This window comes from Lethenteron reissneri, chromosome 4, assembly GCF_015708825.2.
Source record: "Lethenteron reissneri isolate LAM-NWPU_2019-01 chromosome 4, ASM1570882v1, whole genome shotgun sequence".
Lineage (NCBI taxonomy): Eukaryota > Metazoa > Chordata > Hyperoartia > Petromyzontiformes > Petromyzontidae > Lethenteron > Lethenteron reissneri.
Window position 1 is genome coordinate 6965975 of NC_083782.1, and position 25526 is coordinate 6991500.

Consider the following 25526-nt stretch of genomic DNA (forward strand, 5'->3'; position numbering starts at 1 on the left):
CTCGTGTCATCGTCTCTCCCCGACAGTGCCCGGCCGGCCCCGTCTCTCCGTGAGCTGCACCCAGGCCAACACGGCGCTGGTGCAGTGGCGGCAGATCATGGTGAATCAGGCTGAAGGCAGCCCGGGCTATGAGGAAAAGGTCAAATTTGGCCGAATGAGTCCTTCCTTTGTGAAGAATGTCGCTGGCTTTGTTATCCGGGCGGGGGGTGGGGGGGCAGACAAAAGTGATTGACCCCCCCCCCCAAGGTAGAAACACGCACGGGGGGGAGGGGGGGGGGCCTGCGTGGTGAGATATGCTCGCCGTGGGAACGGCACGGCCCCGAGCGGGGAGCTGAGACGGGGGGGGGGGGGTGGTGGGGGGGGAGAGATGTGCAGAAGCGATAAGGCGGGGAAAGCGATGCGGAGCTTGAACCGCTGAGCGAGAGACGCAAGCGCACGGGCGGTTGAGATGCAGGAGGTATCGCAGGCGGAGAGAGAGAGAGAAGAGACAGAGAAGGAGCGAGCAGAGCAGTGGCAGCCCTGTGTCTAAAACACGTGGGCGGGAGCACAACGCGCCAGATGGTGGAGCGAGCGCGGCACCAACCCTGCGCCGCTCCCTTTCCAGCGCTGCCGTGCGAGCGCTCGACCGGGGCGTGGCGGTCGCACCGGCGGTGTTGACCATGTGGGAGTGCACGCTGGGCGGGGTGTCGTTAACCCCCCCTGGTAGTGCCCTCGTGGTATTGCCCCATTGGTAGTACCCCCTTGGTCGTGTTCCTGTGAAAGTGCCCCCTGGTAGTACCCCCCTTGGTATTGCCCCTTCGGTAGTGCCCCCCCCCCCCACCCCACCTTGAAGGGCTGCTGGGGGCTGTAGGAGTCCGGCAGCTCCCAGGTGAGCAAGGCTGACGAGCGGCTCACCGACTTCACCCCAAAGTTCTTCACGAAAGCTGCTGGAGGCAAAAAGGCACAGGGCGGAGGAGGGGAGAGGGCGAGGAGGAGGAGGAGGAGAGACAAAGGTGGTGCGGCGGGGCAGGGAGGGGAGAACAACGGGGCCCAGGTGAGAAGCTCGTCAACCGATTTGCTCGTTGATCAGATGATCGGATGGCAACCGTGGGAGAGGAGATGGAACCGTCCCTCCCGAGCACAATCCGAGACGCGCACGCTCCCGCGATCGCGACGGGGAGTGATCGCAGCACGGCCTCTCACTCCGATCGGCAACGAACGCACTGCCGCGTCCGTCGCACCGAAAACAATCGACACCCTCTCGCGATTGAATTCCGGATCAGATTCAATCGCGCGTCGAGCAGGCGGCACCGCCGCACACTTGCTCGCTTGTTCGCTCACCACTGTTCGCACGGCCGTGAGTTCACGGCCATGCGAACAAAAAGCCCTAAACGTCCGTGGGTTTGCCATCGGCCACCGGCAGTGACCCCAACCACAGCTTTGCAGCTCCGTTGCAGAGCGCGCTCGCTCGCTCCCTGGCTTGCTGGCTGGCTGGCTGGGTGGTTCGCTCGCTCGCGACGGCCCGAGTCCACCCAACGCCGAGTCCATCCGGCACGGCACAGCGGCAGCATCCAGGGTGGCGGCCACGAACAGTCGGACCTGATCCTGATCATCTCTCGCCGAGAAGAGTTGCTCCTCATCCTGGCAGCGGCTGGAGGCCACGGGACCTGGCTGGCGCCGTGTACCGTGGTACCGGTCGCCTGAAGTGGCGGAGGGTGTGGGTGGGGCGGTGGCGGTGTAGACGCTTCGTCGGCCTTACCCCTGTCGCCGGTGCCCGATGGCGCAATTCGCGCCTGAATGCTGGGGCTGTAGGGCCCGGGGCCCTGCGCCGTGTGTGCTCGCACGCGGATGTCGTAGGTGGCGCCGGCGCGCAGCCCCGCTAGCGCCTGCTCCGTCGTCGCGTCGGCGCCCGCCGCCGGCTCCACCTCTGCAAGCTGCTCGGCGGCGCCGTCGATGTCGCGGCACGACAGCGTGTACCGCGACACGCGCCCGTTGCGTTCGGGGAGCGCCGGCGCCTCCCAGGCCACCTGCACGCCGGTGGCCGTCGCCGCCACCACGCGCAGGCCGCGCGGGAAGCCCGAGGGCGCCGCCTCGGGGGTCACGACCTCGCGCGTGGCCTCCTCGCCGAGCCCGGCGCGGTTGCGCGCCGACAGGCGGAACGAGTAGACGGCACCGCGGTGCAGCTCCGTCACCGTGTAGTGGTCCTCGCGCGTCGAGAAGTCGAGGGAGGTGGGGCGGTCGCCGTCGGCGCGGCCGAACGCGAGGCGGTAGCCGAGCAGCGCGCCGTGGGTCTCCGTGGGCGCCTGCCACTGCACCAGCGCCGTGTTGGCCTGGGTGTAGCTCACGGAGAGACGGGGCCGGCCGGGCACTGTCGGGGAGAGGCGACGACACGAGCGTTAGGAGCGTCAGCCACTCGGGTTTGCGGTTATAGCTCAGTGGTTCCCCCCCCCGCCCCGGTTAATACTGCGGCTGCAATGGATGTAACGTGGATCCCGCCTGCCCACCACGTGTGTGTGCTACCGTTACGGTCCAAACTTTTCCAAGTCTGCGCAGCGCTCATATTTATTTGCTCACGCCACTGCTGGCAGAGGTGCCTCTGCTTATGTGGAGCTTTGGAATGTATTTTGGCCTACTCTTCCACGACCGTCGACCAACTGCGGTGAATAAGAATCTGTATTTATACTGGAGGAATTCGATAAAGCAAATTAAGCTCTTTCTCACGGAATCCATTCCCACTGCTGGCTGCACAGGGGCGGTGGAGTGGGGGATTTAAGAAACTTTTCAATTGCGCCAACGACCGCTGGACTGCAAGTCCGGTGGCGCTGTTATCCATTAAACCGTGGAACCCTTCAGAAAGAGTGAGTGCATGCGTGAGTGTGCGTGAGTATGTGCGTGAGTGCGTGTGTGTGAGAGTGCGTGTGTGAGTATGCGAGTGCGTGCATATGTGAGTGCGTGCGTGAGTGCGTGAGTGCATGTGTGAGTGCATGCGTGTGTGAGTCTGTGAGTGCGTGAGTGTGTGAGTGAGTTTGTGAGTGCGTGCGTGCGTGAGTGCGTGCGTGTGTGAGTACGTGCGTGTGTGAGTCTGTGAGTGCGTGAGTGTGTGAGTGCGTTCGTGAGTGCGTGCGTGCATGTGTGAGTGCGTGTGTGCGTGAGTGCGTGCGTGAGTGCGTGCGTGAATGTGTGCATGTGTATGAGAATGCGTGAGTGTGCACGTGAGTGTGTGCGAGTGCGAGTGCGTGCATACGAAGCTGCGGGCTGGCGACGATTAGGAACTTCCCCTCTGATTTTATTGTCCTCCATTAAACCCATTCGGCCATAAAATCGACAAAAGTTTGCACTTTTTTGTTTTGCCGTCGTTAAAGAGAAAAATTAAAATTTCGGGGATAATAGCAATAACAGAAAGAAAACCGCCACATGCGGCCGCACAGTTGTTTATCTGGCAATCTGTCTCGAGTAATCGTCTCGATAAATAAAAGCCCAGCAGGTGTTCGCCTGGCACTGCCCCCCGTGGGCATCGGCTTCCGTCGGATCAGCCCTGAGCATGAGAGTGGTTGTTGTCCCTCCCCCGCGCCTCCAATTCGCACGGTTGGCTACGTACGGTGCGAAAGAAGTTTAACGTACACCCACATACATCGACTCACACGGAGACCCATAGACTCACACAGAGACCCATAGTTTGTTGTCTTTCCCTCTGATTAGTACAGCTGGCTACTTACCGTGCCAAAGAAGTTCAACATACACACAACAACAATGACCGCCATTCACCACTAAGTGGCGGTGATGTCATCAAGGCCACGTGAAGTGTACACTGGGCAGACCCAGGTGCGATGGGTCGACGGACTGAGATGACTGGCCGATCCACCACCTGTGCCCCCTACTGTGCCAACTTGCTGTATTTTAGCCACCCGGCGCTCCGCTCATTGTACTGAGCGTCGCTCCTCTGCCCTCCATTGTTGCTGGAGGGCGACTGCCTCCAACTGCCAAGTAGCGTCCTTCACGAGCCTCCTCCACAGAGGCCGATCTTGACACTGCTGGAACCGGTCATCGGCAAGTCCACTCAGCTCCACATCCTCTTCTACCACATTACTCCATCTCTTCTCTAGCCCTCTTCCGAGTGAGCAGCAATCACCAGATCATCGGGATACGTAACATGGTTGACCAATAGGAAGCCATCCCTTGACCGCACCCAGGCATTGATCAGCCCTCCCTTTGGTTCTGTACCAGATACTAGGTGGTCGAAATAGATGTTAATTAATGTGGGAGCCAGAGGACATTCCTGTCACACCCCAAGTTGAACAGGGAATGGCTCCAACTCCCGGCCACGTCGTTTTACCCGGGTCTGCTCACCATCATAAAGGTCCTTAATGATTGTGAGCAGAGAGCCATGGATTCCGAAAGCAAAAATAACAACTCAGAGCCCAAGCCTACTGATGGTATCGAACCCGGACCATGGAGCGGGAGAGGCCTTGCCCACCTGCTCCGAGCGTGACGACCAGACGAGGTTTGCTGCGGGCCCCGTCTCCCTTGGCCGTGTATGCCGCCACTGTCACGGAGTACGTCGTTTCGGGGGTCAGGGCTCCGATAATCATCTCCTATGGGCACGGGGGGGGGGGGGGGGCGGGGTGTGGCAGGACATGGGGGCAGCAAGGGTTGGGTTGTACCGTGGGGGGGCGAAGGGGTAGAGAGAGGAGTGAGAGAGAGAGAGGAGACAGCGAGTGTTATACACACTTCCCAATTAAAGTGGCGGGGAGGCAGGGGTGGGCGCTAACTCTCATAAAGACGATGCGAAATGAACGACACTTTAATGTGGAGTGGTGTAGCTACTGGGGAATCACACTGGGGACCACTGCCACGTTGACCAAAGGATTTGCCCAAAACTCGCAGAGACACAAATGTGCTTTGCCTCGGCAGCCACCCGGCAGATTCCACGCTGATGAATTAAATCGTTCCGAGAAGTTGGACACAACCCGCGCTGTGTGGGCTCCCCCACCTTGGCCATCGCATACTGATCAGCGCGGTGATGTATGATCAAACAACCCCCACGACCCGCAATGCGTGGGGAGTCGCTCATGGGCTGGACAATCACGTTGACTTCTCATTGCCAATCTCATTTAAACATAAATATGGGAGGAGGGGGGGGGGTGGTTTATCTGCATGGGGTATGGGAGTGGTGGCGCATTTCTATTCCAGTTGAGTGGTATGCGAACCAGTCCTGGGCCCTCATCGACCGAGCCGCCGAGCAGCGGATTGAGAATGGGCAGTGGGAGGTGCGGTGCGAGGGCTGTGCGGGTGAATCGCGGTGCTCACGTGTTCGGTGGAATCGCTGGCGTCCGCCTGGGTACCGGCCGGCACGTCCGGGCCAAGGAGGGAAGAGAGGAAGGGGAGAGATCAGTGCACGTGGTAAACATCGAGCGCGCGGTAAAACACGTGCGCGTGGCGAGAGCGCGTAGGTGAGCGCAGGTGCGAGGAGTGGGCGAGTGTGCAGGGCCAGCCCTTGTGTGTGTATGCACAGGTGTGCATGCTGACCAGTGCGCGGTTGAGCGCACGTGCGGGGGCTAGAATGCAGACAGTGTAGAGGTTGAGTCGGGGGTAAGAGGACGAGCGAATGTGTGGGTGAGCGTATGAACGAGTGTACAGGCGAGCACGCGGGTGAGCGTGCGAGCGTGCGTGCGAGCGTACAGGTGAGTGCACATGCGCGCGTGTGTGTGCAGAGCGGCCGCTCACCTGCGCGTCGGGCAGCATGACGTCGCGCAGCTGCGTCGCCCCGCGCGGCTCCCCGTTGACGATGCGCACCAGGTGGACGTGGAAGCCGCGGACGGCTCCGTGCTGCCGCCCGGGCGCCGGCGGGCGCCACGACACGCGCAACGCCGTGGCGTTCAGCGGCTCCGACTCCACGCGACGGGGCGGCCCGCTCGGCACTGATCCCCAAGGCGACGACACGGCACAGCTCAAACCGCGTACGTGCGTACGACCGCCCGATCCCATTCACTCGGGTCGCCGCGATACGGCGATGCTAACGGCGAATAGACATCGCACGATGCGAGATCCACGATCATCCGACGTCTAAGAAGGGGTGGCAGTGCCAACACTTTGCCCCTCTGCACGCGACCCACCGATCGGCTAACCCAGGCGCTGGGTGGACAGGCGCAGGGCGATTAAGGAACCGTGCTCGTTGTTTGAACGGCCACACCGGGAGGTGGAATCGAAGCGGTGACCCCAGGATTGCAGGTCCGGTGTGCGAACCGTTCCACTTTGGGTTATTACGTGGCAAGGTCCACAGTGATTGCACCGTGCGCCTTCAGGAAAAATCTTCGTCTCGTGATTATCGGTGCCCGTTCAACTCTCATGAAATATTTTATCGACTGGCAAATTACCTACGCAACGACAAGCGCAACAACAATTATTTTACGGTTTCAAGAAATTGCGCTCGCTCCATCGCCAAGGCAACGCGAGTTTCAGCAGCACTTTTCATCGTCACGGACGATGTTACGATTACCATGGATCGCACATCGTACAACATACCGCAAGGTACCGCCAGCTCGCAGCGACCCGACTAACATTACTATCACGGCCGACGGACCACGGTGGCCGTCCCCCGGGTTTGCCGAAACCGCGCCGCAGTGCAGCCGGATCCGGCAAAAGAGACTTTCTGCCAGGAGAGTTAGAGTCGCCGAGGCGCCGGACCGGAGAGCAAAAGGAAGGTCGCCACCGCGAAGAAGTTGGCGGCGGTGGCGGCAGGCGGCGTGAGCACCGGACACCAGAAAGCGGAGCACAAAAATACAAATAAAGGGGCCTGGCGTTGCGGCGGAGTCAGAATCACAATCTTTTATCTATACAGTAAAACCTTGGATTGCGAGTAACTTGGTCTGCGAGTGTTTTGCAAGACGAGCAAAAATTTTAAAGTAAATATTACTTTGATAAACGAGCGAGGTCTTGCAATACGAGTAGCACGTGTATACGCTTTGTCTGCCGAGCGTCACGTGATCACAACTGATATATGAGTGCTTTGGATTACAAAAACGTTTCCGGAACGAATTATGCTCGCAATCCAAGGTTTTAATGTGTTTACTTCTAGGGCTATGTTCAGGAGGAAAACTCGTACTCAGAGTGCTGTATTAGGTTAGAGGTAATGCTAGCACGAATGGATCATTGGTTCGAGTCACAAATAGATGAAGGGCTGTAACACGTGGTTGGTTGTCTAAGTTGTTTTGGGGCTTTAAGCAGTGGCAGGGCGAGCGGTGGTCGGCTCGTTGGTCAGGGTTCGTACTCGCGGCTGATTGGCGAGTTGGTTAGACCAGGGTAATTACCGGTGTGAGTTCGTCGCTTGGGAGCAGGGCCAGCATTTCGTACATCACAGGATTCGTTAGGTCGAGACATTGTTTGGATAGTTGGTTCGAGTTAGCGGCCGTTTAGGCTCGTCGGTCAGAGTCAGGGGTAGAGCTGGCGCTCGTAAGCCGGTTGGCTAAATCGGATCGAACTCGGACCGGGGGGGGGCTAGCGTGAGCATTTGACCGGCAGGTGCCCTCAGCCCTGACCTCCACCCAAAACGTCTCACTCCTCACCCAGCCCCTCCGCATCGCCACGCATTTCCCTTCCAGTGTTCGCCCCGCTTGCGGCCAGTGCGGTGGTCACGTTGCCGTGCCGGTTAGTCGGGGGGGGGGGGAGGGGGGAAAGAAGGGGGGGGGGGGTCAAGGAGACAGGCAAGACGCCGGCGCTCGCCGGGATGATTCCAGAAAGTCCTCTCGGTTTATTGCTTTTTTTTTCTGGCCCCTGGGCACGGAATCACACTCAGCAGCGAGCGGCGGCCACGGTGATATATATATATATATATCAGCTCTCCAAGAAAACGGCACGTGCTCGGTTGTAATGGATTAGTTTATTATTTAATTCGTTGAAGAGAAGAAGAAGGGAGGAAGAGGAGAGGCGATGAATTACAAAGACAGAGAGACATGGAGAGAGAGAGCGAGAGAAGGGTTGCGGAAGAACGAGGCGACACGCAAAGCGTTTTCAGTGCCCCCTTTATTGGCCGAGCGCGCAGAGGATGCAGCAACCGGCGGTGCAGGTGTGCAGCGCAGTGCAGGTGTGCGGCGCAGTGCAGGTGTGCGGCGCAGTGCAGGCGTGCGGCACAGTGCAGGCGTGCAGCACGCTGGGACACCGACACGGCACCACAGGCAGCACACGTGGTTAGGCAGTACAGGCGGTTGGTTATAGGAAGTACAGGCAGGCAGGCGGGGTTAGGCAGTACAGATGGTTATAGGCAGGCAGGTCGGTATAGGCAGTACAGGTGGTTATATGCAGCACAGGTGGTTTATAGGCAGTATAGGCAATACAGGGCCTTGGTTAACAGGCAATGGGATTGCTCGAGCATCATTAGGGGCGTCCACACTGTTTGTATGTGTGCGCCGAGGCCCAGATTGGAGAATGTGGAGTGGCACGTGGACGGAGCGACGTTGGGGAGAGGAAGAGCGACGAGACTGCATCGAGAAGAGAGACTACGAGAGATGCATTCAGACGACGTACGGGATGGAGATGGGAGGCAGTTTGCATTGGGAAGTGAGATCGGAGGTGCATTCAGCAGAGATACACTGGACATCTGTGAAAACTACTGGACGTCAGTGAAAAAGAGCTTTATAGCTCGTCGGATTCCTCCAGTATATAAATAAATGTTCTGATTGTGAGACTCATCAGGAGGGCAGGTACGAGCATGAGAGGTAGAGAGATGGATCGAGAAGGCGAGGCGAAGAGAGGTCGCAAATTATTCAGAAGAGACGCACGCGCGGGCGAGAGCTGTACGAGATAAACGGGAGAGATGTAATCGGAAGAGACGGAGAGATGCGTGGATGGAGCTGGTGGGAAGAGTGCCTAATGCCACTCCACTGCAGGCCACGGAAAGGGAGGGGGGGACGGTGGCCTGCATTATGCGATTACAACACCGACATACCCAAGCCCACGTGGTTGGACGGCGGGCCGTGTGAAACAAAATTCGAGTTCGCTAATTTAACTTCAAAGCCGCAGCGAGCCGCCTTTCACGGCTAAATGTGAGCGACGCCGAGGGCCAGATTAAGTGAGCTCATGGGCCGGATTTTGGGGGCCATTCCGCGCAAGTTTGGACAGCGCAGCCTCCCCCGGGGGTTAGTGGAGACTTGACTGTCACGGACTGTTCGGTTATCCAAGGGGGGGCGGGGGGGGGGGCTTAAGAGAAGCAACACGATGACGCGCAACGCAAGTGAGCAGAATCAGGGACCCCGGCCACTGTTTTGTTAAGGAGAACACGGAGACGCTGTTGTTAAGGAGGATACGGAGACTTTGTTGTTAAGGAGGACACTGAGACTGTGTTGTTAAGGAGGACACTGAGACTGTGTTGTTAAGGAGACTGTGTTGTTAAGGAGGACACTGAGACTTTGTTGTTAAGGAGGACATGGGGATTTTGTTGTTAATGAGGACACGGAAACTTTGTTGTTAAGGAGGACACGGAGACTCTGTTGTTAAGGAGGACACGGAGACTTTGTTGTTAAGGACACGGAAACTCTGTTGTTAAGGAGGACATGGGGATTTTGTTGTTAAGGAGGACACGGAGACTCTGTTGTTAAGGAGGACACGGAAGACTTTGTTGTTAAGGAGGACACGGAGACTTTGTTGTTAAGGAGGACACGGAGACTTTGTTGTTAAGGAGGACACGGAGACTTTGTTGTTAAGGAGGACACGGAGACTTTGTTGTTAAGGAGGACACAGAGACTGTGTTCTTAAGGAGGACACGGAAACTTTGTTCTTAAGGAGGACACTGAGACTGTGTTGTTAAGGAGGATACTGAGACTGTGTTGTTAAGGAGGACTCTGAGACTGTGTTGTTAAGGAGGACTCTGAGACTGTGTTGTTAAGGAGGACACGGAGACTGTGTTGTTAAGGAGGACACGGAGACTTTGTTGTTAAGGAGGACTCTGAGACTGTGTTGTTAAGGAGGACTCTGAGACTGTGTTGTTAAGGAGGACTCTGAGACTGTGTTGTTAAGGAGGACACGGAGACTTTGTTGTTAAGGAGGACACGGAGACTCTGTTGTTAAGGAGGATACGGGTGGCTCAAGGTAAACTCTGGTAACCCCCCCCCCCCCAACCACTCAAACCCAATTATCGGTGTGGCATTTGTTGCCACACCGATAGTTTGTGGTTCGATTCCAAGCAGTCGCCCTGGTGAATACTGCGGTGTGAATTAACTGCAAAAATACTACTCCTGTGTTACTCGCCGTCTGCCTCACTGCGGACGTTAAATATCCCACGGTGTCATTCGCAAGAGTAGGCCATTCTGTGCCGGAGGAACGGTCAAATCTACTTGAAAAATGACTCAATTGAGATTAAGCATAGCAATCATTGCACCATCCCCCCCCGCGCTCCCCCTCCCTCTCCTCCACTGCACTAAAAGACTTGGCAGGACCCGTCGTGGCGAAGATTTCTTCTCGCCAATTAATAGATTACGGAGCGGGGCAATCGGTGCGCGCAATCAATTCCATTCATTTAGACCCGGGGGGGGTCGGCAAGCATAACAACAGGAGATTTTTTTTTTTGCGAATTCGGAACAACAAAAAACAAAAACTCAATGAATAACGCCACGAAGGAGTTCCTGAAATGAGCCACCCGTGTGCGGCTCTGGAGCCGTAGGTTTTTGCTGACCCCCGATTTCGACGATCCCTCGAGAGAGCGAGCGAGCGCACAGCCCGCAGAGTGCGCCGGCGTGGCCACACGTGCCGCCCTTGCACGGGCTCTGCCAAGGGACAACCTCTCTCTTGCTTGCGGGACATTAGAACAATATATATAAATAATAATCCATGTCTTAAATCACTAAAAAAACATATTTTGGTCAGTCCAATTTTTTTTTATTCCAGCCACCCGTCAAAGACGGTGTTCCTCCCGCCGCCACCTGTGGTTAGGGGAGCTGCTTGTTGTTGTTGTTGTTTAGTTTGTTGTCCTTCCCCCCGCACCTCCGATTAGCACGTTTGGCTACGTACGGTGCGAAAGAAGTGCAACGTACACACACACACAGAGCGCGAGACCGGGAAGCTTGTCAGGTAATAAGACTGTGTCACCGTGAGTGAAAGCCGACTGAGAAGGAGGAGGTTAATAAACAGGTGGTTAATAAAGACAAAGATAACATTCTGGCAGAAAGGCGACCGCTCAACCACCCCCCTCCCCTAACAATGCTTACATTTCTGCAGTGGTTGCAGGGGCCGCTTTCTAATTCCCGGGGCGATGTTTAGGAGACTACGACTATGGACCCCCGGGCGTGCGCACAACGAGTGATTGCAATCATCTCCCGGATTGCAATCCGACGCGGCGCGATGAAATAACACGGAGTGCAATAAACAAACAAATAAACGCGTCTGATAACGGAAGCGATGGATGGTGGCGATGGCGATGTTGGGGATGGTGGTGACGACGATGTGGAGATGGTGGCGATGGTGGTGGATGCGAGGGAGGTCACCGTGGTAATGGTGGAGATGGTTTACGAGGTGGTGTTCGATGCTGGCGATGGTGGAATCGGTGGTGATAGGGGGAGATGGTGACTGTAGTGATGGAGGTAATTCGTGTGACCACAGCGGTGATGGTGGTAGTGGATATGAGAAGGACAAACCATTGTGATGGTGGTGATAGAAGTGATCACAGTCGTGGTGGTGCAGATGATGGTGGTGATGGAGACCATGATGGTAATGGTTTTGGAGGCGATGGAGATGACGTTGGTCATGCCGATGGTGGTCACGGTGATGGGGAGGAGATCATGGCGACGATCGTGGTGATCGTGGTGATAGTCGCCACGGTAATGGCAGCGATGACTGCGGTGCTAGGAGTCATGACCCTTTGCGCTCCATACCATCCTCATCCGTCCTCACGGTGCAGGCCCGGCTCTCTGGCCCGGCCCCCACGGCGGTGTAGGCCACCACCGTCACGCGGTACTCGGTCCACTTCTGCAGGCCCTGCAGGGTCCACAGGAGCTCGCCGCGGGCGGCCGCTTCGCCCGCGGCCGCCCCCATCTCGACGGCCTCCTCTCGCGTCGCGCCGTCCTGGCCCTGCCCGTCGGGCAGCGCCCGGTAGCGCACGGCGTAGCCCACGATGGGGCCGTTGTGGGCGTGCGCCGGCGGCGGTTGCCAGGAGACGAGCAGCGAGGTGGAACCCGGGCTCGAGCAGGAGACTTCTTGGGGGGCGGCCGACGGGGCTGGCGACGTGCGGCCGAGGTTCGTTCGTTCGAGGCGGAGGGAGGACGCGAGACGTGGAAGGAGGATGAGGGATGAGCAGGGGATGGGGATGGCAATGGATAGAGGGCGGGAGGGGGGGGGGGGGCGGCATGGGATGTCAGACGATGGATATAACGGAGCGTGGGATGCGCAAATCATATCTAGCGTTGAAGCCGCGTGACTCCGTGGTGGGGGGACGCCACAGCGGCTACACCGCCGCAGCCGCGTGGTAATTAGCGCGGCGTGTCGCTTTAATTGCCGTGGAATCGCTTCAGGAAGCGCGCGGCAGGCCCCGCGCCGACGGCGGGCGCCCCGCCGGGACGGCAATTGGCGGCGGAGTGGCCGCGGCGGCGCGGACCCGTTGCCCGTGCCATCGCGGCCGGATTAGTTGGCGTCTCAATCCTCGATCCGCGGGGGCTGCGCGGGCGACCCCCTCCCCCCACCCCTCCGCCTACCACCCCTGAGGCGGGGAGAATCGCGGTAGCGATGGCCGCGGGGGGGACTGCGGGGGCGACGCGGCGCGAGTGTGCGGTGGCACGAAACAAAGGGAGATGTAATTAAACCGCGGTGTCTAGGCCGCGGCCATTGTCTGTGCGCCACGGGAAGCCTGGTGCGATTCGGAGCGGTGCGATAACGCGCGGCCCGCGGTGCTGAGCAATCAACTCCGGGAGCGGAGGCGGCCTTCCCCCGCCCCATCCCCCCGTTCCCCGCCCCCCTCAACCCCCCCACCCCCCCAACTCGCTCGTTAATCCCCGATGCCGAGCAGCCGGCGTCGACCACCGCAGCCCTCTTCCTCCTCCTCCGCCTCGGCCCCCCGCGAGCGAAGGGGGAGCAGAGCAGCATGGCGAGCTGGGTCACAGGTCACTCTCCTGCGGGACGGTGGTCGCCCTCCCCTCCTCTCGTTAACTTACCCGTCCTGGCTGCCCTCGGGCTGGCCGCCGGCTGTTGCCGCCGCCGACGCAACAGGTGAACCGGAACCACCCCACACCCACTCACCGGGGGTAGTCCCAGCCTTGCTCTCACCCGGCCGCCACCCGCCATCGAGGGTGTGTGAAACCGACCGGAATGCCGAATACGCGCCGTCGAATAGCGAGGTAAACGTAAAAAAACGCGCCCAATATATATTTTTTATCTCTCATCCTAACGCTCCCGCTCTTCAAAAGGAAAAGAAAAATCTAACAGAGGTGTAAAGCGGCGGCCTACGCGTCCGAACGATGTGCTGCCCCCCCCCCCCATACCCGGCACGGCCAATCGACCTTGGCCTACAGCCGCACAGCGCCGGGCACGGGGAGGACGGCGACCGCGACCGCCACTGCTGCTGCCGAGCAGCGCGGTCGCCCAGGGAGACGAGAGGGATTTACTTGGCTTTTGTTTTCTGCGAAGAGCAGCGACGGAGTCGGGAAGGGGAGTGAGTGAGGGAGGGAGGGAGTGAGGGAGGAGGCGGCTAGGGCAAGGGGTGGTGGGGGGGGGAACATTTTCCTGGATAGGGCTTTCAAAATCCCATTGGCAGCGGGCCACCACATTAACGCAGGCATTATATAATAATAACATCAATGTGAGAATTAATGAGGCTTCACCACCTTTATGTGAGTGCAACGCGAAAAGTTCGAAAGAAAGTGTCGTGGCCACGTTGAAAATATTGCATTCTGGCGTCCGATTCGTGGAGCTGAGATCGCGCTCCAGATTCAAGGCTGCTGCGCACTTTCAACCCTTTGTCCGAGTTCCGATTTCAAGAGAGAGATATTCCTTCGCCATTTCATTTTTATCCCCCCCCCCCTCGAAAAAAATGTTCGCAAGCATGATTTGATCGGCTATGAAAATCCCGTATGCGGTAAGGAAGGGGTCAAACCGTCGCAAGCGTGAACGCTTATATCGGCGGCATTGCCGTGACGGATGAACATCGCTTGCTGGTGGGGCCTCGTGGTGGCACAGGTCGTATGGAATTAAGTAGCCAGTCGTATGTGGCCCGTGTCGCTGTGAGGGCTCCCCACTCCACGAGGGAGCCAGGGGAGACCCTGGGGAGACCCATGCCAGATCTAAGGGGATACGTGACAGCAAACTAAGTTCATGGGAAAGGAGCGGCGGGGGGGGGGGGGGGGGGGGGAGCAGGGGGGGGCGGTGAGGGAGGATTTGAGGGCTGCGTGAGACACGGCGGGGGCAGGACCTACTTGAGGGCAGCGTCTGGGCGGTGACGATGGAGGTGGCTGCCCCCAGGCCGTGGTCCGAGCGTGCCGCCAAGCGGAACTGGTAGAGCGTGTTGGGCCGCAGCCCCTCCAGCAGGTACGTCATGCTGGGTTCAAAGGTCACGACCTGCTGCTTGTTCGACGCACGCCGACGATGATCCGGCGACGATTCAGTCGGGAGGAGGCAGATCGTAAAGGTGGGGGTGCGGGGGGGGGGGCGATAAGACAGGGCAGTCACGTACAAGTAGAAATGTCCGGAGCATTTCCCGCCACGTTTTCCTGATAACTTAGAGACGTTGGATAACTGATCCTCGCAGCGGCTTTGGCTCGCCATCGATTAAAAGACGGTCGATGCATCGCGCACTTTCAGATGCGCTTCTGCGGCCATCTGGAACGCTCTTCCTTCCGATTTGACGAAGCCACTGGAGCTACGCACTTTTATGATGCTCGTGAAAGAAGCCACTTGGCCGAGTCGACACAGACGCACACTCGCGGCGGGGGGGGGGGGGGGGGGGGGTGCAGGGGAAGGGGGGAGGACCCACCTCCTTGCTGAGTGGGCCGTCCCGGTAAAGTAGCTCGTACTTGATGATGGAGTCCTGCCGCGGGGGGATCCACGACAGCAGGACGCTGGTGGCCGACTCGGCCTCCGCCTTCAGGTTAATCGGCTGGCTCGGCACTAACGGTGAGGACGGCGAGGAGATGACCATGACGACGATGATGACGCACGTCAGTACACCACGTAAACACGCACACGCGCGCACGATGGCGCACGGAGATTCATATTTTGGTGGGGGGAATTGTTTCGCTAGCAAAAGTTAGAAATAGTTATGCCCAAATTGTGCTTGCAACGCGTAGGTTCGTAATTATTAGGGATAAGTGTGAGATCACATTCTTTGAGGTGTTATGTTTTCCTATTTTTAAGGCCCAATTTCAGACTTCATATGATTTCTGGATAAGAATTATGACGTTCATTGTTACTGCACTAACGACTTTACAAATTTTTTTTACATTTATAAATTTACTCGATTTGATTTACAAAATCGTTCCAACAATGACATGGTAAGTGTCATGTAAACGTGTTAATGTTGTAATAATCAAAGCAAAATTTTCGTCACGTCACATTAATGAAGAGACATCACTTCTTGTGAAGTGAAACTTTCAGATCAGGCCAAAACAGACACTCAAATAGTTTTCATTTAATCTTGGCCCGATTTAAACATTTTTTACTTAATTTGAAAATCCGGAACATATGTCTCCTATAGACTGAAAGTTTAAACTAAATGCACGAATACATAAACCTCGTACGGATTTCGGTAAACACAGGGGCTGGATGGCACAAACCTTTTTATCCAGGCCCTACAAATTCGCATTGAGCGGTTTTCCACCATAATTCAAAGTCACTCATCATATCTGAGCACACAATTGACCGCGTTATAATTTGCAAAGCTTTCATTACCCTAATATTAACGGTGTCTGAATTGAAAAGGGCGTCAATAATCATTCATTATTCATTTTACAATTTCACGTTTTAGAAAAATCTCATAAATGGCCCACGACATAAGTTGGGGGATGTATGGATGGCGCCCTCCTACCCCCCACCCTCCCTCCCCTCCCAATAAATCGGCCGTACTGATTGATCGTGGAATTTATAAAACATAGCAGGGGAAGGGGGGGGCTCACGGAGGTGCGATGCGTTAGCCAATCGCGCGAGGAGCGGGTGGGCGGCCATCGATAACGTCGATCGTCAAGCCAGGTCACACGGGGTCATTGTGAATTCACACTATGTCATGTGACTTACTAACGGGCCCCCCCCTCAAGCTCCCCCCCCCCGCTACCCACCCCCCGCCCCACCACCCCTTGATCAATGCGGCACCGCCGCAGACTTTGTGCGAGCGAGGTCGCGTTGAGGAACGGAAAATAATGTCCGTCCCGCGGAATGCACAAACGGACGTGTTGCACCTGCAGCAGAAGGGTCAAGCAACATGAAGGGGATGATGAGGTGGAGGATGAGCAGAGGAGGGGAGAGAGGGGAGGACGAACGACCAGGAGGAGGAGAAGGAAAGGCTGGAGATGTTGGAGGAGGAAGAGCAGAGCAGCAGAGGAGTTTGGGAAAGAGCAGAGGAGGGAGGAAGGGGAAGGAGGAGGGAGGAGGAAAGAGTGAGAGAGGGAGTGGGACAAGGGAGGAGGGAATAGGGGAAGGAGCGAGCGTGCAAAGAGCGAGCGAGTGAGCGAGCGAGGGAGAGACATGGAGGACCCTCACCTCCCTGCTGCGTCTTGACGTGCAGCTCCGGTGAGTGCGGCCCGTCGCCCACGGACGTGAACGCGAGCACGCGCACCGTGTAGTCGGCTTGCGGCGTGAGGCTGCCGATGGTGGTGAGCAGGCTGTCCTCCAGGTTGTGCTTGAGCCACGCGCTCACGGGCTGTCCGCGCTCCGTCGTGTAGTAGACACGGTAGCCGCGGATCTGCCCGTTGGGCTCCTCGGGCTCCTCCCACGTCACCAGCATGGTGGTGGCGCTGAGCATGCGCGCCTGCACGTTGCGCGGTGGGCTCGACGGCGCCTGCTCGCTCGTGCGCGTCAGCACCGCGTCGCTCTGCGAGCCGCGCCCGATGTTGTTGACGGCCGCCACCAGGAACTCGTACTCGGAGTAGGGGCCCAGGCCGCCCACCGTGTAGCGCGTCGTCGCCACGCCGTCGATCTCCTGGTAGTGCCCGCGGCCGTCCGGCGCGCCGCCGCCGCCGCCGCCACCGCCGCCGGTGACGGGCCGGTAGCGCAGCACGTAGTAGGTGATGGGCTCGGCGTTGCCCGAGTCCCACGTGAGCGTCACGCTGGTCGCCGTTGTCTCGGTCACCACCGGCATCGAGGGAGGCCGGGGCAGCGCTACGGGAGCGGAGGGGGCAGGCGTGGAGTACCAACAGCAGCGTCGTCATCGTCGTCGTCGTTCGTAAGCGATTTTTTTTGGGTTAGGCCGCGACGGAATGATGTGTCCTAAGACCCACAACCACGCCACATCACGGCCACACCACGGCCACAGCGCGGCGCGACACCCGCGCGACTCCGTGCCCGCAACGCACCTTTGACGGTGACCTGCGCGGTGGCCTCGACGACCCCGAGCGAGGACATGGCGACGCACGTGTAGTTGGCGCTCTCGCGCACGTTGCTCAGCTCCAGGACGTTGCGCCCGATGGGCATCTCCTCCTCGGGGGTCAGGTCCTCGCCCCCCGACATCCACTTGACGTAGGGCATGGGCGACCCCACCGCCACGCAGGACACGTTCACGCTGCCGCCCGGCATGATCTCCTGACTCTTGGGCGGAATGGAGAACCGTGGAGGAACGTGCCTCACTGGAAGGAGGGGGGTGGGGAGTGGGGGGGGGGGGCGGTGGGTGGGGGGCCGTGTGAAGGGGGTTTTCGGGGGAGGGGAGGGGCACGAGTTGAAGGTGGGGGGAGGGTAGGTTTACGGGAAGGGAGGAGGGGAGGGCGTGGGGGGCGAGGGGTCGGGGTGGGGAGGGGGGGCAGTAGGCAGTGCCGTGATATCCATGCAATCGGCGGGGCGCCGCCTGGGCCCCCCACGGTTCACTGATGCGTGTGCACGCGCGCGCGATATGCAATATACGTATGTGTATACGGCGGAAGCGTATACAGATATGTACGCGGGCGCATATGCGGCGGGCGCGCACGCGCACTGCAGTGGCACCGTCGGTCCCGATGGAAATCGGTGGTCGCGTCGGCTCCGCCGCCTCGGCGATGCGGAGATGCGGTCGCATCGATGTTGGCAAGTTACATCCGAAATAGGACCGTTTCGGTACCGTGTCGGTACTGTATTGTCGGGTAAGCGTACAGAACTCGCAAGGGCTGATTTTTTTTTTTTGGAATAATTTTGAAAGTTAGCTTACGAGATCAGAAATCCTTACGGGACCAACACTTTCAGGTTGTTATGTTACAAATAAATATTACAAGAAGATTGCCCCCACTGTGACGGCGGAAAAAGAGTAACGGGACCCCCCCCCCCCCCCCGGCCCACCCCCCTCTCCGACCCCCCAGTTCCTCCTGTTGTCACGATCACAGGAGACACCAACACGCTATCGTAGGCACTGCCTCGTCACTTCCATAACCGGCACGTCTTCAACGATTGTTGTGTGCAAATAATGGATCCATTGATTCTGTCGCGGTTTCACCCTAGAGGTATCGGTTACGTCGTTTTTTTGTGTTGTCGTTGTAAGTTTCAATCCAATATTGACTTCGGTGGGAGACTTTCCGGTGCCATCATTTGTGGGGGATCCTGTGACCTCCCCCTCCCCCCTGACCACCCGGCCCCCACCACCCCCCCCCCCTCATATTCAACTTGCACTACCATCGAGGGCTACCCAATCAATTGATCCGTTATTGTGCGCGATGAATCGTTGAAGCTGAAGAAAACATTTCCCAGCGGGCGAACTTGAGACTGCTGGCATGCAGAGGGGGGGGGGGGGGGACCGGAAGGACAGAGAGGAAAGGAAGTCGGAGGAGGAACAAAGAGAGATGGTCCATGCACATCGTCATGATGAGGGGAGGGGGGGGGGGACGGTAGGGGTGGGTGGGTAGGGGAGGAAGGTGGGAGGGGTTTGGCAGGGTCGGAGCGGGGGTGGGGGGGGCGCGCTGGGCTCCTGGGGTAAGAAAGATTCGGAACGCAAAACGAAAAGACGCGGGAAACGATGGGAAGCAATCGCTGGGTCGATGTGAGTGAATGTGAATCCCCCACATTGTCACATCACTGCTGGAGTCGGGTAACAGGGGGACGGGGGGGGGGGGGGCTGGAGGGGGCAAGGGGGGTCGTGGGGGGGTGGGAGGGAGGGGGACTGGCAACCACAGCCGCTCCGTCCTGAGTGACATTTCCCTCTCGTCGAGAGACGCCCCAGCCCGGGCGGCAGATTTCGTGCCGCGAGGGGCACGCGGGACGGCGAAGGTCACGGGGGATGAGGGGAGGATGGAGGAGGAGTGGTGGTGGGGGGGGAGCCGAGGCGGCGAAGGGGACGACGACGGCAGATTGTGCAAGTCCGCTTGCTCGCTCTGTGGAAGCTCTGCTCCACCGTCGTGTTCATCCCGCTTCCCCATTTGTGGAGCCAGATTTGCCGCCGTGGGGGGGGGGGGGGGGGGGGGGGCACGGAGTTGAAAAATAAAAGATTCCACATTCCCTCTGGCATTCCCGGGCGTCTCGTCGACGCTTTTTGAATGCCGTGAATTTGCGGCGGAGAACGAGGCTCGGCTCGACGTTACGGAATCGACCGCGACGAACAAAACTGAAAAAAAAATGTAAACGCCAAATTTGAAATCTCAATTTGGCGTGTATCGACACGCAGGTGCGTCGGGTAATTTGTCTCAATACTTTAACGCGAGCTGCCATTAATGGGGGGGGGGGAGGGCAGGGGTGGTGGTGGGGGAAGAGGTGGGTGGGATGGGCGGAGGGTGGGGGGGGGGGCGTTAGAGGTCAGGGTTATGGATCCGCGTGCGGAGTTGCCGCCAAATTCTGCCGCTCGGGAAGGGCGCTTCTCCTCCCGGGGACGATGCCATCGAGGAACGGGACATTTGGGAAAGAGGGGGAACAAACGAGAGGGTGTTTTGGGAAAAGGCGGTGGGCGGTGGGGGAGGGAGTTGGGGCGGGGGGGCTAGGAGCGGGGTTGGGGGGCAGGGGGGGGGTCGGAGCAGCAGTGGGAGGACCGAGAAAGCAAGGGGAGTAGCAGGCAGGGATCACCGTTCCGCTTCCCGCTGGGGGGGGACAGATAGCGCAAGCATGCGGCACGAGACAGAAGCAGCGGCAGCAGCAGCAGCAGCAGCAGGGGCAGCAGCAGCGGTAGGAACATGCACGGCCTCGCGCACAAGGTCGCGAACGTCCGCCAGATCGATGCCTCCGCATCTCATTCATTACCCGCGATTCTCCGCCGAGCGGATTTGATAGGATCGGCTGATTTATCCGCTGTGGATTTGCGTCCTTTGTTTTTTGTGTGTTTTTTTTCGCGCGAGAATTGCGGGCCGTTTATCACGACGGACGTCATCGCGAGGGTGGGACGAGGACAGAAGAGCTCCCTGCCGGCGGGAGACCGTCGCTAGTACCCCCGAAATTACCGCGCCGTCCTACGGAACACCTTCCGGAGCTCTCGACACCTATCAAATACCGCGGTGTCTATCAAATAGCATGACAACTATCGAATACTTTGGAATCTATAAAATATGAGTTCTAACATTGAACTTGACAGACGTAAGAGCCTTTGACAGACGTCATGGCATCCCGACAGGCATCAAATACTACGACGTCTATCAAATACTTATGGGAAGATATCACATCCCAAGGTGTATTTTGAAAGCGATACCGTCCATCAAATCCGACGATACCTCTACAATACCACGGTGGCCTATCTGATACCGTAGTATTTATGCTTCATAAGTAGCGTCCTTGTAATGGGCCACGCGGCCTTATGGCGGATGGATAGGCTCGCAATCGGAAGGATTGCAAATTCAAATCCTGGTTTCGGGGGCGGTGGGGGGATGACTCAGCCGATCATCATCCCTCTGCGGCTCCTAAAATAACTATCACTTTACGGTGAAGGCAGTCGTGGTTGTCTTATTAAGTGACTCGGTCCCACCATAGGAATATGAAAGGGCCTGATATGCCCGTTCAAGCAGGAAATTTACGTTTTTCGACGAGGAAAGTCAATCACCGCGGGTGTCTACCGAACGGCGTTCACCGCGTCTTTGGCACGGAGGTCATGGCTTTGACGTCGCTCTCCCGTGCAGCGTTCACACACACACACACACAGCAGCCACAGCAGCAGCAGCAACAAGCAGCAGCAGCCAGGGTCCCAGAAGATCTGGCACCCCCAAGAGTCCAAGGCCCTCAACAATCTGGTTCTCGTCGACAGCCAGGTCAAACCAGGCTCTCCGAAATCCAATTCTCAGAATCCAGTGACCTGACTTTCAAGGACCCAGGTTCAAAGACCAGGATCTTAGATCTTAGGTGGCCACTTTTTTTTTCCACTGCCGCCGCCGAGCTGAGCCTGTGCGTGGGGGGACTTTCGTAGTACGTGGCGGCTGTCACGCTGAGCCAGAAACAAAACGCCGGCCTCACCGGAAGACGTCAGAGTCTGGCTGGTGGCCAAGCAGGGCCAGGGGGCGGGGGGCTGTGGACGTGTCAGTTGCGTGCGACGCCAGTCGGTAACAACTCAACCTGGCGTGGCTCGGTTGGGCAATGGAAAAACTGGACTCGGAAACCAGAATCTGAGTCCCCAGGCTTTCAGTGAGCCAGTTCGTCAGGAAACCCGGGTTTAAATGACCTGGCTGTGAAGGAGCAGCCTGTCAGACAGAAGGCATCATGGGCTGTGGAAATGTGGTGCGAGGGGGGTACGCAGGCACGAGGAGGGAGGGGGGGGGGAAACCACGATAGGAGGGGGGGCAGCATGATAGGAGGGGCGAGGGGCTGCAGGCGCGGCAAGCAAAACGTGATTCACGGCGACCGCAGAGCTCCGATTCGAGAGGTCAGAAAAAACAACAACCACAACAACTACAACAACTACAACAACAACTAAGATCACAAGTGGCGGTTGAAACGATCCCACGCGATGGAGGAGGAGGCTGTCACGAGCACGCGGTTGATGAAAGGGGGCAGCAACATGGCAGTGGTGGTGGGAAGGGGGGGGGGGCGGTGATGCCCGTTCCACGGGTGTGCACGCACGCACGGGCAGACTTTTAAAAGCACTCCGCCTGTGAATTAGAATCTCCGGGGTTCTCGCGAATCTCGCCCGGGGCCGACACCAGTCGCGGTGGTTTTTTTTTCCAGCGGCGCGGCCAATGTGGGCAAAGCGTGGCGAACCCCTTCACTCTGCGACGGCGTGTTACTATCCCTCGGCCGCTCTGCAGCAGCGCTGTCCACTCGACGCGTGTTTCACGTTTTACGCGCCGGCGCCTTGCCGGCGCAAGATGCCTCGCGTCGCGGTGATCGTTACGTCCACAGTTATGTACCCGGCAAACCTGCGTGCCGTGCACATTTTTTTCTCTCTCCCCACTATACAATCCCAACTGTGAAAGAACAAAAACTATTGAGTGGGCACGATATATATATTTTTTTCAGGAGATCAAATTTGGATGGAAAACCCAACCCCGCCCCATCCCAACAAAATCTATTTTTTGCTGTCGCCACCAACGATTGTGACAGCGCCACCCACGGGACACACGTGACACACGTGGGTGGCGCTGGGGCTGCCCGTGCGTGGGGTGCACGTTCCCCCTTGGAGCGCTCGATGAAAAGTTGAACGAGACGAGGTGGGTAGAGGGGTTGAAGACGGCAAGGTGAGAGAGCGGGGATGTGGGAGGGGGGGCGCAAGCAGGGGATGTGTCCGGCCGGTAGGCAGGGAACAGATGCGCAGCTGTGACAGCAGCGGTGGCAGCGGCGGCAGCAGCGTCACGCTCACCAGATACACCGGAGAAACCCGTCCACCCCGCCGCTCCGACGGCGACGGACGAGGCCATGAATTAATGACGCGCGGCTTGATTACAGAGTCACGACAATTGCTTCGTGTTTAACAGAGCAACTGTTCCATTACCTATTAATGGGAGCTGCCAAACAAGGAGGCTGTTTATGCCGCCAGGCACGGCAAGCAGCGCTTAGTGCGCACGCATTACAAATTAGCGCCGCTTCGTTTATTTAAATCGTGAGTAAAAAAAAAAAATCTATATATAAAAGAGTTTCATTCAACTCGCTCAAGCAATAATTATAAAGTGTAACTCCTCCACGGACCGGGGCTGCTGGGTAGCTGCGTAGCGGATTCGATGCGGGCGCTCTCGCCAAGTAAGACAAAGGTGGGCTGGTGGTGTGGGGTGGTGGTGGTGGGGGGGGGGGGTCCAGCCACCTTGCCCCCCCCCTCGCCACCCCCCCCGCCCCCGTAAATCATCGTGAGACGAGTCGACCTCGTTAGCGCGTGAATTATCGTCGGGTCTCAATCGCCGAGGCCACGTTGGTGCAAAGCGAGGAGGAGGCTCGGATGCAGCGGTGAGGGGCGACGGGGGTACGGGGGGGGGACGAACACGCACACACACACACGGTATGTGCACCACGTACGTACGGCATGCGCACGAACAGCACCGGGGCGGGCTCATGCACAGTGCGGTGGTGGCCACAGGCAAGGCGGACAGGCACATGAGACTACCGCTAGGCGACTTGGGCGGGTAAGTAAGCGATAGCGCTCACCGTGTGGGTAAGGTGAGTGGCGTGAGTGGGTGGGTGGGTGTGCGCGCGTGTGTGGGTAGCGCAGGGTAAGGGGATGGGGGGCAGCTGGGGGTGGAGGGGGGTTGAGTGGGTACCTCGACTCTTTGAGGGTGTGGCACTTTAGTGTGCTTGTTTGTTTGTTTGTCTACGTAACTCGTGTGTCTCTCTCTCTCACGGCGTTGTTGTGACGGAGGGGGAAGGAAAACAAAGATTAGGGTGAAACACACCAACCTGGTCGCAGCTCTGGGGGGGTTGTGAGTGTTGTTGAGTGATGGTGGTGGGGGGTGGGGGGCAGTAGGGGGGGGGGAGACGGGGCCGGGAAGATCGAATGCGCAACGAAACGAAAATGACGGAAGGGCAGGAAGAGAAGAAATAAAAGAGGAGAGGAGAGAGGAAAACAAAGAAAGAAAGAAAGAGAGGGGAAACAACAGAGAGAGTAAAACAGGCCGATAACAGGGCACATCGCACGTGGGGGCCACGTCGGCACGGCTCCACACGGCCACGACATCATCGACAACATCATCATCATCATCACCGTCACCATCATCGACATTATCACAACCGTCACCACCGTCGTCATCGTCATCATCATCCTCGCGTGCGCTCGTGGTGTTCGGGCCGTCCGGCGTCATGCTCCGCGTGCTGGCAGCTTTGTTCAGGAACGGAAATGCGCGGAGCGAACTGTTGGACGCGGAGGTCACTGGGTGGGGGGCACGGTGGATGGGGGTACGGTGGGTGGGGGGCACGGTGGGTAGGGGGCACGGTGGGTGGGGGGCGCGTGGAGCAACGCGATAACGCAACGCATAGACAGACGCTTCGTACAGTAACTACCCTGTAGACACCTACAGAGTGGGTTACCCCCCTCTCTCCTCTCTGCACATTCGGTGAGCCGTGCAAACGGGGGTTGGCACCGGCGGCGGTGGTTGGCGACTGTTGTACAATTTTTGAACTTCTTTCGCACCCCACGTCGCCAACCGTGCTAATTGGAGGCACAGTGATGGTGGTGGTGATGGCGGCGTGGGGGAGAGGAGGAGAGAGGGCACCAAAATGAGATGCGCAGGCAAAGCCGGCCTAATGGGAATGTCTCATTACTCATCATTTTGCACAAAGTCGGTTAGCCGCACGTGAACAATAAATGGACAGGAACGCACGTCCACACAGAGCTCTCTAATGAGGCCAACTCGAGCCGTTTGGTCCAAATGGGCAGCCTGGAATTGCAATCCTGGACTTCAAATCCAGAGATTGCCAGTTTGGCTACATCTCCCGGCACGCTAGTGAAACCAATAAGGCAACGTTTTTTTAATCAATTTCGTGGAAAAATAACAGCAATGCTGTCGTACTTATAAATGACGGGGGCCTCCCCTCCTCCTTATCGCACGGCTGTGATAATGTCGGGAGGGAGCGCCGACGGTTTGCGGGACGTCGGAACGCACCTCCGGCGCTGTCTGGGGCTGTTATGGTTGCAGATGTTTCGCGCCGCCTCTGAAGGAGTGGGACGATCGTCGTAGAGGGGGGGGGGGGGCGCTCGGCTCGTTAGCGGGGCTATCGGAGCGGGGATGATCGCGATGTCTCCGCGCGCCGCACCCGCCCCCCCCCCACGCGTCTCCAATTTAAACATTTCGGGCAGAGGCGATTAAAAGAAAAAAAAACCTCTAAATAAACCACCATCGCAAATTCCATTCTGCCTCACTTGAGATACCACTGAGCAGAAACACAGCTTCTTTCACACGTGCGATTTCGCCTCGACGCACGCACAGGCAGAGTTCCCCCGCATAGTCTACACAGGCTGTCGGGGCAAGTGCTGCTGGCGAGTATCACCTATGAAGGCCGGCACGGCGCAACGAGGCGGTGGCGTGCCCACAGCACGACGCCTTTGATTCCCCAGTGCTGATAATTAGCGCACTGGGTAATAA

The 25526-nt window shown here is 58.1% G+C and overlaps 1 protein-coding gene across 1 annotated transcript in view; it reads right to left on the bottom strand.

Annotated features, from left to right (window-relative positions):
• PTPRD (protein tyrosine phosphatase receptor type D) overlaps nt 1-25526 on the bottom strand; it is a 228459-nt gene that overhangs the window by 31993 nt on the left and 170940 nt on the right. Inside the window, 10 exon segments of the mRNA XM_061562738.1 lie at nt 826-926; nt 1739-2347; nt 4454-4571; nt 5287-5313; nt 5704-5897; nt 11838-12179; nt 14367-14511; nt 14924-15057; nt 16642-17259; nt 17454-17723. Of these exon segments, the coding sequence (XP_061418722.1) occupies nt 826-926; nt 1739-2347; nt 4454-4571; nt 5287-5313; nt 5704-5897; nt 11838-12179; nt 14367-14511; nt 14924-15057; nt 16642-17259; nt 17454-17723 (2558 nt within the window).